The 14,292-nt window shown below is 49.0% G+C and overlaps 1 protein-coding gene across 1 annotated transcript in view; it reads right to left on the bottom strand.

The window, feature by feature from the left end:
- Positions 1–14,292, bottom strand: part of LOC123636949 (ultra-long-chain fatty acid omega-hydroxylase) — a 30,082-nt gene that overhangs the window by 2,352 nt on the left and 13,438 nt on the right. Inside the window, exons 5-11 of the mRNA XM_045549689.1 lie at positions 9,826–9,879; positions 9,582–9,709; positions 9,279–9,400; positions 5,638–5,905; positions 4,075–4,141; positions 3,834–3,963; positions 695–828 (exon numbers count right to left, since the gene is read on the bottom strand). Coding sequence (XP_045405645.1) covers positions 695–828; positions 3,834–3,963; positions 4,075–4,141; positions 5,638–5,905; positions 9,279–9,400; positions 9,582–9,709; positions 9,826–9,879 — 903 coding nt within the window. The remainder of the gene's footprint in view (positions 1–694; positions 829–3,833; positions 3,964–4,074; positions 4,142–5,637; positions 5,906–9,278; positions 9,401–9,581; positions 9,710–9,825; positions 9,880–14,292) is intronic.

The raw sequence follows: 14,292 nt of genomic DNA, 5'->3' as shown, positions 1-14,292 counted from the left end.
TCATCTTCTTTCTGGCTGCCACGCTGGCCACACAGAGATCTTTCTCACCCGCAGATCTGACATTACTCCTCAACTCAAACACCTCCCTTGGCTCCCTAGTGCCCTCAGGATCAAGTTCAAGTGCTACCACCTGGCAGTCAAGGTCTTTCACAATCTGCACCCTGAGGCTCTGTTCCATAAACATGCTCTCTCTTTCACTTCCAACCTCTAAGGCTCACTGCCCACATTTCCTTCTCCAGGCAACCCTCCCTGCTTTCCTCTCCAGATAGAGCTATCCCTCCATATTTGGCCTGCTTCAGTCCTTGTCTCTCCCTGTCATTCCTGGGACTGTCTGCAACATGCTGCTGTATCTCCCCCAGACCCCTCGATCCCCAGCATCACCCACGACAGCGCTTGGTCTCCAGGGGATATTTAGCAAGTGAATGAAACTGATCCTCTGCTACCTGCACGCTCACTTGGCCAACCTGCCATCCTGCCTTCCTTCCTTTCCACCGGGACTCCCCCACCTCAATCTCCCCCCCACACACACACAACTGGGTTTCCCATAACACCCCAAAAACAACAGGCACATAGAGAACTGCCCCATCCTCAAGGATAGAGCACCTGGGGCGGGCATGGCCAGACCCCCATGGACTATAGAGCAGCCACATCATCAGGGACAGTGTACCAGGAGCATGTGGCACACAGCGAGCACCTTTGGGGATGACACGCCCATCTGGGAGCTTGATGTCCTCCGTGCAGCGGCGGGAGACAAGAGTCACGGGTGGGAACTGGCGCAGGCTTTCCTTGATGCACATCGTTGTGAAGGGCAGCTGAGTCAGGTCATCCCTGGGGAGAACAGAACTGTAACTTGAGGCCAGGCCACGGTGACATGACCCACCCCCCACTGCCCGCAAACACACATACACTCAAGGGCAGCTGGGCAGGAAACCTGGGCAGTTTTTCAGATTTGCCTCAGTTTCCATCATTTGCAGCTTCTCATGCACTTACTGCTAACACTTAGGCTGCAAAACATCTGAGCACCGACCGGTCAGAACTGCACTAGCACTGGGCCTCCGCAGGGCCAGCGTTAACCCTCTCATTAATGAGTTATGTGGGCTGGGAGCAGTGGCTCACATCTGTAATCCTAGCATTCTGGGAGGCCGAGGCAGGAGGATCGTTTGAGCTCAGGAGTTCGAGACCAGCCTGAGCAAGAGCGAGACCCATCTCTACTAAAAAAATAGAAAGAAATGATCTGGACAACTAAAAATATATAGAAAAAATTAGCCGGGCATGGTGATGCATGCCTATAGTCCCAGCTACTCGGAAGGCTGAGGCAGGAGGATTGCTTGAGCCCAGGAGTCTGAGGTTGCTGTGAGCTAGGCTGATGCCATGGCACTCTAGCCTGGGCAACAGAGCAAGACTCTGTCTCAAAAAAAAAAAAAAATGAGTTATGTGGAGGTCAGGGGGCATCCAGTGGAGGAGCCAGGACAGCCAGGGGGGTTCAGGGCAGCAGGACTTTCTAGCTTGTATGGATCCATTTCAGTATTTAAAAACCAGTGCGTCCTCTCTTTATGCTATTATTACTATTATTTACTTATTTTTTTTTCCTTTGGATTTTAGGGCCCAAAATGGGGTTAATGATAACTCTTGGGGTTCATGTTCTAGATCATTTTCTTTAAACCAACAGGTTCTCTCTCTCTCTCTCTCTTTTTTTTTTTTTTTTTTTGAGACAGGGTCTTGCTCTGTTGCCCAGGCTAGAGTGCAGTGGCGTCATCATAGCTCACTGCAGCCTCGAACTCCTGGGCTCAAGCCATCCTCCTGCCTCAGCCTCCTGAGTAGCTGGGACTACAGGCATGCGCCACCATGCCCAGCTAATTTTTCTATTTCTTGTAAAGACAGGATTTGCTCTTGCTCAGCCTGGTCTCAAACTCTTGGGCTCAAGTGATCCTCCTGCTTCACCCTCCCAGAGTGCCAGGATTACAGGTGTGAGCCAGTGTGCCTGGCCAGGTTCTCTTTCAAAGAAATTTTATGGCCAGGTGCGGTGGCTCACACCTGTAATCCTAGCACTCTGGGAGGCCAAGGCGGGAAGAAGGCTTGAGATCAGGAGTTTGAGACCAGCCTGAGCAAGAGTGAGATCCCGTCTCTGCCAAAAATATTAAAAAAAAAAAAAAATTTGCCAGGCATGGTAGTGCGTACCTGTACTCCCAGTTACTTGGAAGGCTGAGGCAGGAGGATTGCTTGAGCCCAGGAGTTTGAGGCTGCAGTGAGCTATGATGACGCCACTGCACTCTAGCTAGGGCAACAGAGTGAGACTCTGTCTCAAAAAATAAAATAAAATAAGATAAGTAAATAAGTAAGAAACTTTATGTTGCTACCACAAAGGGCAGACATCATCCCTGGCATAATGGTATCAATACATACAAACACCACTGCAAAAACAGATGAGTGTCATTTAATTATGGCTAGACAACCTCTCCTGCCCAGCTCTTTGAACCTGAGGCATCTTCCCCTTTTGTTAAAAAGGCAGATTCACTAGGCAAGGTGGCTCCCATCTGCAATCCCAGCTACTTGGGAGGCTGAAGTAGGAGGATCACTTGAGGCCAGGAAATTGAGACCAGCCTGGGCAACATAGCGAGATCCCCCATCTCTAAAGAAAATTTTTAAAAGAAATAGCCAGGTGTGGTAGCACGCCTGTAGTCCCAGCTACTTAGAGGATCAGGCAACACGCAAGACCCCATCTCACAAAAGGAAATAAAAAGGCAGATGAAATCCTAGCACTCTGGGAGGCCAAGGCGGGTGGATTGCTCAAGGTCAGGAGTTCGAGACTAGCTTGAGCAAGAGCGAGACCCCATCTCTACTAAAAATAGAAAGAAATTATCTGGCCAACTAAAAATATATATAGAAAAAATTAGCTGGGCATGGTGGCGCATGCCTGTAGTCCCAGCTACTCGGGAGGCGGAGGCAGTAGGATTGCTTAAGCTGCGGAGTTTGAGGTTGCTGTGAGCTAGGCTGAGCCATGGCACTCACTCTAGCCCAGGCAACAAAGCGAGACTCTGTCTCAAAAAAAAAAAGGCAGATGAGCAAAGTGTTCAGAACACAGTAGCTCCAAACTGAGATGCTTCTCTGAGGTCATAATGCAAAAGGTTGAGAGAGAACAGAGGAACTTTCTCACTGTGCAAGTTGATGCTAGTAAATGCTATGTTTTCTTTGCATCACCCAAAGTCAGCTCTACACGGCACACATCTAAAAGAGCCTGGGTTACTGTTCGTGACTTTCCACTTCCTCCCTGTCTTAGAATCGTGCACCTGTGTTCTTTGCTGTTTGATGCGACGGTGCCTTTTGCTCAGGTGAATGGTGTATACGTCCTGCCCCATTCATACTGGGCTTGGCCATGTGACTTGCTTTAGCCAACATGATGTTATGGTTAAAAGCAAGCAGAGCTTTTAAATTGCGTGGCTTTTGGTGCTTCCGGAAACTGCATTGAGAAGAACATGACCCATGGGTAGCTATGGGTCCAAGAACAGACTTGAACTCAACTCTTAGTTTGGAAGCAACTCTAGTTCACTCAGCCAAGCCCAGCAGCAACAAAAGTCATGTGCGTCCAAAAGCAAGAAATAAATGCTTGCTGCAAACCACTGAGTTTTGGGGCTGTTTGTTATGTAGCATTTTTGCTGACTTGGACACTCTGCGAACTCCTGCATTATGAGACATGATTATCAGCACTGTTTTCCAGTGGAAGACACTGGAATTCAGGAAGCGTCAATGACTTGTCTAAGGTCACACATTGAGTCAGTGGGAGAGCAAAGCTTCATGCCCAAGGCTCTGGCCTCAACTTGCCCCCTCCAACTGACCACTCCAGCTCCTCCAGCTCCCGGCCTTTTATGACTTCCTGGATCTCTTCCCGGCACTTCTCCTGGTATTCCGGATACTTCGCCAAATTGAACAGCACCCAGGAGAGCCCACTGGATGTCGTGTCATGACCTGCAGGCAGATGAGGTCCCCTAAATGGAGGCTGCCTGAGGACAGCGGAGATGCCATCTACAGACAGTGGTGCCCTCCCTGCCCTCCCTCATCCTCGCCCTATGTCCTCACCCTCGAACATGAAGGTGTCCGCCTCAGCTCGGATGTCCTCGTCTGACAGTTCCTTTCCATCTTCATCCTGAAATGGGCAGGAGAGGATGCTCAGCCCACTTCATCCCACCCTCTGCATCCCGGGGAGCCCTCAAAAGTCAGATCTCCCCTCTCTCTCTTAAGCCAAGCTGCGGGGGAAAGTATTCCAGGCAGATGGAAGCATGCAACTTGTCTAAGAAAGATGGCAAAAGAAAAGGAAAGTTAAAGGTGAGCTCCTACTTCCTGAGCAGCTTCTAACACCAAGAACCCTGCTGTTTGCACAGCAACAACCTTGTGATCAAGTCTTCCGATCACCATGGTATAAATGGGGAAACTGAGGCTCAGGGAGAAGAGTAATATAACCAAGGTCAAACATTTACGAAGTGGGGTGGGTGTGGTGGCTCATGCCCATAATCCCAGCACTTTGGGAGGCTGAGGTGGGAAGATCATTTGAACCCAGGAGTTTGAGGTTACAGTGAGCTATGATCATGCCACTGCATTCCAGCCTGGGTGACAGAGCAAGACCGTGTCTCTAAAAGATTTAAAAAAAAAATAAAAAAGAATGCACTAAGTGGCAGAAGCAGGACTGGAATCTAGGACTCCGAATCGAGAACCCATATACTGCTGAAAAATTCCACGGAAATACCACCAATGAGTGATTGTACACCTGTGCAAGTGTCACAGCTCTTCATGGTCACATATTTCATCTTTGTAGCTGTTATGGGCTGAAGGGCACCCCATCCCCTAGAATTCATAAGTCCTAACCTCCAGAACCCCAGGATGTGACCACGTTTGGAGACAGGGTCTTTGCAGAGGCAATCAGATTAAAAATGAGCTTATAAGGTGGGCCCTAATCCAATATGACTGGTGTCCTTATAAGAAGAGATTAGGACAAAGACAAAGATTACACACAAAGGAGAGAGGAAGTACAGACACAGGAAGAAGACAGTCATCTATAAACCAAGGAGAAAGGCCTAGAAGAGATTCTTGCTCCATGACCCTTAAAAGAAACCAACCCTGCAGATGCCTTGATCTTGGACTTCCAGCCCCCAGAACTATGAGAGAATAAATGTCTCTTACTTAAGGCCATCCAGTCTGCGATATGTTGTATGGCAGCTTGAGCAAACTCACACAGTAAGTCTTCTTATTTTATCTATTTTTTTAGAGATAGGGTCTCACTCTGTGGCCCAGGCTGGAATGCACAGCACGATCACAGCTCACAGCAACCTCAAACTCCTGGCCTCAATCAATCCTCTTGCCTCAGCCTCTTGAATAGCTGGGACTACAGGCACGTGCCACCATGCCAGCTAATTTTTTAATTTTTTAGTAGAGATGGGGTCTCACTATGTTGCCCAGCTGGTCTTGAACTCTTCAAGACCTCAAGCAATCCTTCTGCCTCAGCCTCTTTAAAATGCTGGGATTACAGGCATGAGCCACCAAGCCAGGCCCTATGTGAGTTTTAACATGTATCATTTCACGAAGCTGGTGCCATTCCTGGGGAGGCCGTCCAGGGCAGGGCTCTACCCGCCAAGGGCCCAGCCTCACCTTGGCCAGGAGCAGCACATCGATGAAGTCCAAGGTCTTGCCCTGCTTCGCCTTGAGCCAGGCCTCGGCCCCCTGCTGACGCAGCGCCCGCCGCCGCTCCTGGATGACTTCATTGGTGAAGCGGTGCACGGTGTCACAGGCCTGCCTGAAACGCCGCCCATCCGCCGTGCGGTAGTAGATGAAGTCCAGGTACTGGTGCAGGCGGTACTGGCGCTTGACAGCCAGTGCACTCAGCTCGATGATGGCGGAGATATAGTCGCTCATGTTCCTGCCACGGAGAAGAAAGGCCATGAGCCTGGCCCATCCCCTAGCCCAGCCCAGACAGAACCCCAGCTTGGCTAAGACAAGCCTCCTATCCCCATTGGGTAAATAACAAACAGAAGCCCTGTATTAACTCTATTTTGGGGCATGGGGGGTTGTGGGGTTTGTTTGTTTATTTTTCTAAGACAGGGTCTTGCTCTGTCACCAAGGCTAGAGTGCAGTGGCGTCATTGTAGCTCACAGCAACCTCAAGCTCCTGGGCTCAAGCGATTCTCCTGCCTCAGCCTCCCGAGTAGCTGGGACTACAGGTGCCACCATGCCCACTATCCTTTTTTTTTTTTTTTTTTTGTATTGTTGATGCTCTGACATGTAGGCCCTTGCTAACTGGGGAGAGATGCCCCTTGAAAGACTAGCAAATTCTTAAAGAAAGTAAAGAGCTCATCCAAGAACATGCCTTTCATACACAAAGTAACTAATGGAGAACACATACTCTAACTTTGATCAGGCCCACACACTATCCCCCTCTCTTACCCCCCCCCCGGGGGCTAGGTACCAGACAGCTACAGGCAGCTCCTACACACCCCAGAGCCCAAAGGAATTATTCAAATTAGCCAACCCTAAGCCTGTTTACCCTGCCTCACCTGTTCTTTCCCACAGAAACTGCAAAAAAGGCTTTTGCCCACATTTTTTCCTGATGGATCCTAGTACTTCCCTGTGTGGCCCTGCGTGATGGAATGTGCCCCCTGTTCTTGGAAGCTGTAAAAAACAAACTACTTTTTCAACATCAATCATTTCCTGATCTGCTGGCCTCAGCAGACATGAATAAAACCAAACTCCCAGGCCCAAAGAGTGATGGGGACTTCCAAGACAGATGTACCAATTGTAACATCACTACAACGAAATGGCTGCAATCCTCAGAGGTGGAGAAAATATTTGCAAATCAAATATCTGATAAGGTACCGGTACCAAAAATAGATAAAGAACTCTTACAACTTAATAATAAAAAGACAACCCAATTTAAAAACGGGCAAAAGATCCAAGAGACATTTCTCCAAAGCAGATAGACAAATGACAAGTGTGAAAAGATGCCTGACACTGTTAGCCATCAGGAAAATGCAAATCAAAACCACAATGAGGTGCCTCTTTACCCGACTAGGATGGCTAGAATCAAAAAGAAAAATAAAGACAAGTGTCGGTGACGATATGGAGAAATTGGAACCCTCTGCCAAAGACTTAGGATTATGAAGAGAAAATAAGCAACTGGAACCTTCATACACTACTGGTTGGAAAAACAAAATGGCGCAACCACTCTGGTGGAAAAAGAAAAGCCTAGCAGTTCCTCAAAAGGTTAAACATGGGGTCACCTTATGACCCAGCAATTCCACTCCTGGGAATCTATCGAAGAGAATTAAAAATATACGTTCACACAAAACCTTGTACATAAATGTTTATAGCAGCATCATTCCTAATAGTTACAGAGTAGAAACAATGCCCATCAATTGGTGAATGGAAAAACTAAGTGTGGTATTATGTGATAAATGGAATATTACTCAGCAATGAAAAGAAATAAATCATAGATGTGTGCTACAACCTGGATGAACCTCAAAAATGTTATGCTGAGTGAATCAAGGCAGACACAGAATTCATATGATTCCATCTATATGAAATGTCTATGATAGGCAGAAGGTAGATTAGTGATTGCCCAGACCTTGAAGAATAGCATAGTAGGCCGGGCGCGGTGGCTCACGCCTGTAATCCTAGCACTCTGGGAGGCCGAGGTGAGTGGATCGCTAGAGGTCAGAAGTTCGAGACCAGCCTGAGCAAGACCCCGTCTCTACTAAAAATAGAAATAAATTGTCTGGACAACTAAAAGTATATATAGAAAAAATTAGCCAGGCATGGTGGCGCATGCCTGTAGTCCCAGCTACTCGGGAGGCTGAGGCTGCAGGATCGCTTAAGCCCAGGAGTCTGAGGTTGCTGTGAGCTAGGCTGACGCCACGGCACTCACTCTAGCCCAGGCAACAAAGTGAGACTCTGTCTCAAAAAAAAAAAAAAAAAAAGAATAGCATAGTATGTGAGTAACGTAGTATGTGAATTGTATCTTAATGAAATGAATCTTTTATCTATTTATTTATTAGACTAGTCAAATGCAGTAGTGATAACGGGGTAAATCTATTATTAAAAAAAAAAAACACTAATCAGCCTGGGTAACATAGAGAGAGAGAGAGACCCTGTCTCTCCAAGAAGTTAAAAACCTTAGCCAGATATGGTGGTGCGTTCCTGTACTCCAGCCTAGGCAACTGAGTGAGACCCTGTCTCTAAAAAACTAAATAATATCAAAAATTAAATAAACTCAACTAAAATAAAATGAAGCAGGGTTGCAAGGAGCTGTCGTTAGTCCTGAAGTGGGCTTGTTTTCATGCATTTATTGTAGTCTGTTGTTTTCTCATTTATTTATTTGTTCATGGTTAACTGCCTGTCTTCCCACCAAAATGGAAGTTCCAGAAGAGCAAAGGCTTTTCTGTCTTGTTGGCTACTGTGTTCCCAGTACCTAGTTCAGGAGGGGCACATAGTAGGCATTCTGCAAATATTTCTTGGATTAATTAATTAATTAATTACTAAGGTCATCTCTGCCTTATCCAACTGAAACATGCCCCTACATGGCCTGAAGAAACAAAGTCATCAGCTTGTTGCTGAGGACCTACTGTGTGTTACAAACTTTACGTTCATGGTCTACCTTGTTCCTTATCTCCCCACGTAGACAATAAGCTCCATAGAACTGTGACTGTCTGTGGCTCACAACCACATCCTCAGCAGTTAGTCTGGTGCCAGGCACACAGTAGGTACACAATGAATATTTGATGCATGAATGAATGAACCAGGGCAGTGCTTTTATTTTATTTAATCACTCAACAAATATTCTCTGAGCATCCACTATGTGCCAGGTCAGTGCCACATTTATTTACCCTTAAAGCATCTCTCGAGGAGTCATGAGTTGTCATCTTTGTTTGACAAACAAGGAAACTGAGGCTCAGAAAGTGGGGGTAGGACAGACACTGTCCAAAGACCACACACTCTTCATGAAAGAATGAAAAAAAACCTAACATGTACTGAGCCCCTACTATGTGTCGAACCATTGACTCACATGATCTCATTTAATTCTCCCATGATGACGATGGGAAAGGGTCTGTTACGATGTCTATTTTTTGACTAAGGAAACCGAGTCTCAGAGAGGTGATGTCGGTTTCCTAGAGCCACATAGCCTGTCGGGGCGGAGCTCCTGCAGCCCAGGTTGCCTGACACCTGGGAGTTCCCTTTCTCCTGCCACCACCTTGCCTGTGGAGCAGCCGGCTCCATCTTCCCAAGGAAGGTCACACTCACTCTTGGCAGTTGCTGTTGTAGCTGAAGACACATTTCTGGAGACTGTCCAGGGTCATGAGGCTGACATGCTCGAACATGTCAAGGGAGATCACCGAGCCCTCTGCCAGGCGCCGCCATTTAGCCTGGAGGAAAGACACAGGGCGAATGGGTGGGGAGCCCACAGACGGGGGGGAGCCAGACAAGGATCTGGCTGCGTCCTCGCTACAAACCCACTTTATAGATAAAGAAAGAAACGAGGCCTCCTGACATCACTTGACCTGCCCGTGAGTTGGAGCCTACCCCTGTCTCACTGCCGGGACTCACGTGCATGACGTTGGTGCACTGGTTGAAGATCTTCATGTACGGCTTCAGGATGTCGAAGTGGAATGCAGGCGTCAGCAGGCGGCGGTGCCGGCTCCACTTGTCACCTTTGCTAAGCAGGAGCCCATCCCCTGAGCCCCAAAGACTCAGGTTAGGGGGCCTCACCTGTTACTCTGAAACCCTCCAAGGAGGCCCCATGCCCAGATCTCTCTTCCCTGAAGCCCCAGTCTGCCCACCTGGCACTTACCTAGCCAAGGTTTCAGGAAGCCATAGAAAAGCTCATCCTTGGGGGCAATGGCAGCTGTGGAGAGGGAGGTGGCAACAATGACTCAACACAGAGTTCTGAGCATTGACCTTTGCTTTTGACTTCCTGGGCCCTCCTTTCTGAGGGCTCTGACCTCCCACCTCACCCCTCCAATCCATCCTCCACACCTACCCCAGAAAGATCCTTATAACACGCTGATCTGAACATGAGCCTCCCTTGCTCAAACACCTCCCATGGCTCCCCAATGCCCTTGTAAAAAAGTTCAAGTTCAGCCTAGCATTGAAGGCCCTGCCCCATCTGGCCCTTGTATGCCTTGCCTATTCCATCCTTCAACATACACCAGATAACCCCTTTCCCATGGCATGCCGTCACTCCCCTCCAAACCTTTGGCCAGGCTGGGTACTCTATCCAGAATGGCCTTCTTCACTTGAGTCTCTCCCACCCCCCTCTCTTCTGCTAGCTCAGGCAATCTGAATCACACCTCCTGTGCTCCCAGCCTCCAGCCTCACCCTGTCCACTCTGTCTCTCATGCTGGCCCCACAGGGATCTCATCCGACTGCCGGATCTGTGATGCCCCTTCCTGCTCACACATCCATCACCCTCACGCCCTAGCTGCTCAGCCCATTTCTAAAGCCCTGAATGATCTGCCCTTGTCCAGACCTCTCAGAACACCTCTGTCCTCCACCCCCCGCCAATCGACATCACAGAACTTTTCTCAGCTCCCCCAAAAGGCCATGTGCTTTCTCTGGTCTCAGCCTTTGCACCAGCTGCCCTCTTGCTCCCAAACGCTCCTCCCTCATCCTCCAGTCCCGACTTGGATGCACCTCTCTCCAACAGTCACTCTGGGTTGGGTTCTATCCACCCAGTGACAAGCCCCTGCTCAAGGCGAGGGGCCCTACTGATCACCGATCCATATTGGTGCTAAAGAAGTGTTTAGTGAATGAGTGAATGAATCAAAGAATGGATGAATGATAGAATAAACAGCTGGATTGATGGATGGATGGATGGATGGATCCTTCTTCTATAAACTCAACAAATTTAGGACTGAATGGGCAGGTGCCCATGAAGGAAGTACCTGAAACTCAAGTAATGTCACTTTTCCCTTAGTGTGACTCAGACACTCACACGCACACACTCCCCAGGAATTGGCCAGCTGCTAGCCCAGTCATCTCTCTACTCGTTCTCCCACTCATCACACCTCTTCTGCTCCTTCCTGTGCCCAACCTACGCTAGGTGAAGCTGGGGACCCAGAGATGGCTCAGCTCCACGCCCTGCCTGAAGGAGGAGTGCCCGGGGTAGGGTGGGAAGGGAAGCGGAGGGACACCATGCAATCATCAGGAAGGTAGATCATGTGCCAGGTGCTAAGGAAGGCATGGAGAAAGGGCTGTTGGAAGTCAGGGTGGGCTTCCTGGAAAGGAAGGCGGGCCCTGCAGGGACCCTTCTGACACTCAGGTGTGGTCACTGGCTGCCCTACTCAAACATCTTCCATGGTGCCCTGTCACCCCCAGGATGAAGTGCAAGCTCATTCTCTTTGCAATCCAGTGAGGTCTCATTTCCTACTTCCCCTGACACATCACCTCCACTCCAGTCACCCCAGGTCACCTGAATTCCCCTGGAACTTTCACACACCTGCCCCCTTCTCACTCTCCATCTGGGACTCTTCACCTGGCAAACTCCTATGCATCCTTCAAAGCCCAGCTTCATGGAAACCTCCTCCAGGAAGCCTCCTCCAAGTGCCCTTCCTTCCTGAATCCTTGCTTTCCCATCCTCACATCCCTCTACTCCAACCCTGACCATGTGATGCCAGGATAGTCTGTGTCCAGGTTGGCGCTCTCATCCGTTTCCCCCTGCAGTAAAAAGGAGACAGTAATGCTGACCTCGGAGAGATTGTATAAGAAAAGCTTCACATGGTTGGTTCCCAGTGCGGAACAGCTCTTGACCAGGAAGGTGTGCATTACTATGGTTGACAGCTTAGATTCTGGTCAGCTAGGTCTAGGTTCAAATCCAGCCCTGCCCCCAACCAGACATGTAAGTCTGGACATGTTACTACTGTCAAAGGAGGAAATCAAGTAATACTCCCTCATAGCGTCCCTGCACGACTCAACAAGCTGATGTGCTCCGGGCACACAAGGTGCTCACTATGTGTGACATAAATGAATAACTGACCAACTGTTGGCTATTTTTATTACTGTAATTACAATGATCTCTTACTGCCTCAGGAACTTGTGAGAGGAATGCTTTTGTGCCCTATTGGTAAAAAATGAATCCACAGCCACTGTGGAAGACAACACAGTGATTCTTTAGAAAGTTAAACATAGAGGCTGGGTGCCCTGGCTCACACATGTAATCCCAGCACTCTGGGAGGCTGAGGCAGGAGGATGGCTTGAGGCCAGGAGTTTGAGACCAGCCTGAGCAAGAGTGAGACCCCATCTCTACTAAAAATAGAAACACTAGCCAGGCATGGTGGCACACACCTGTAGTCCCAGCTACTTGGGAGGCTGAGGCGGGAGGATCACTTGAGCCCAGGAGTCTGAGGTTGCAGTGAGCTACGATGACACCACTGCACTCCAGCCTGGGTGACAGAGCGAGACCTTGTCTCAAAAAAAAAAAAAAATGAAGCACTGACACTTGCTATGAAGTGAATGAACCTCAAAAACATGATGCTGACTGAAAGAAGCCAGATACAAAATGCCACATTTTATATGATCCTTTTTATATGCTATACCCAGAATAGGCAAATCAAAGAGAAAGAGAGCACAGGAATTAGAGGTTACTGGAAGGTAGGAGGGAGGGAGAAATGAGAAGTGATTACTTAATGGGTAAAAGGTTTTTTATGGGGTGATTAAAAATTTTGAAACTGGAAGAGCTGGTGGTTGCACAACATTGGAAATACACCAGATACCACTGACTGCTCACCTTAAACAGCTAATTGTATGTTATGGAAATTTCACTGCAATTTGAAAAAGACTACATAAAAGCAAGCTATAATTATATGCCTATATATCGTGGTCCGTCCTCTATAAAGCATGTTTTCCTACTTCCTCTCATTAATGTTCCCTGTTCCACAGGCCCATGCGATGACAAGGAAACAGAGGCTCCAGCAGGGGCTGTGCAGGTCCAAGCCCAGAGCGGCAAGTCCCCCCAGGTGTGGCCCCAACAGGGGACAGAGTCTGTGACTTGGGGCTGGGCATGCAAGGCCGGTCGGGAGCTCCCAAGGGCCCGGAGGCCTGACTCCAGGCTGACTCACGGTCCCACCCTCTGCAGCTCCCTACCCGGCTTCTCCAGCGGGGAGGCAGAGGATCCCTTGCCTGTCCTGCAGGAGGGGGGCAGGGGAGGAGAGACCCAAGCATCTACTAAGTGCCAGCCCATGCTGGAGGTCTCCAGATGTGTGTTTTTGTAGGAGGCCTAAGATGGGGCCAAAGATCCTAAAATTCCTGGAGCTTTTTCTTTCCCATCCTTTCTTCCTCAAATGCCCCCGGCGGAGCCTCACTTACAAGGAAGGTGTCGCCGGACACAGACATACCCAGCCCTGAAGGGTCAGGACTCAGAACAGGAACAACCAGAGGGAGCTACAGTCTGTCTAGGGGGTCAGGGAAGGACTCCTGGAGGAGGAGGCCATGGAAGTGGGTGTTGAGGGCTGAGCAAGAGCTTGCCAAGCACACTTGGGAGGCCCACACTTAGGGATGGGTGTGGACTGCACAAAGAAAAAGTAATCCTCCCACTTCTCCCTCCCTGACAGTCGGGGCCAGCCCAGATGATGACAGCAGGCTGCAAGCTAGGCCACCAAGAGCCCTGGACAACCTAGGAGTATCAGAACCCAAACGATGGGAGTGCCATGGCCTGGGATGAAGCAACACCAATTTAGCAAAACCCTAGGTGAAGCCGGGCACGGTGGCTCACGCCTGTAATCCTAGCACTTGGGAGGCCGAGGTGGGTGGATCCTTTCAGCTCAGGAGTTCGAGACCAGCCTGAGCAAGAGCAAGACCCCGTCTCTACTAAAAATAGAAAGAAATTATCTGGACTAAAATATATGAGCTAAAAATATATAGAAAAAATTAGCCGGGCATGGTGGCACATGCCTGTAGTCCCAGCTACTCGGGAGGCTGAGGCAGAAGGATTACTTGAGCCCAGGAGTTTGAGGTTGCTATGAGCTAGGAGGACACCACGGCACTCACTCTAGCCTGGGCAACAGAGCGAGACTCTGTCTCAAAAAAAAAAAAACCCTAGGTGAGCAACTGCCTATCTGAACATGCTTGGATCTGACTTCCAGATAGGTAGACATCCTCTCAGAGTTCCTAGGACTCTTAGTCATTGTCACATCTTTGTCCATGCTATTCCCACAATCTGGACTGCCATTCCTGTGAACTCCTATTCATCCTTCAAAGCCCTATTCAAATGACTCTTCTTTTGGATAGCCCACCTGCCTAGAATCCCAGGTGGGCTCTGGGA

The sequence above is a fragment of the Lemur catta genome, chromosome 1 (assembly GCF_020740605.2).
Source record: "Lemur catta isolate mLemCat1 chromosome 1, mLemCat1.pri, whole genome shotgun sequence".
Taxonomy (NCBI): domain Eukaryota; kingdom Metazoa; phylum Chordata; class Mammalia; order Primates; family Lemuridae; genus Lemur; species Lemur catta.
The sequence above is the reverse complement of the archived record's forward strand: the minus strand, read 5'-3'. Positions and strand labels throughout refer to the sequence as shown.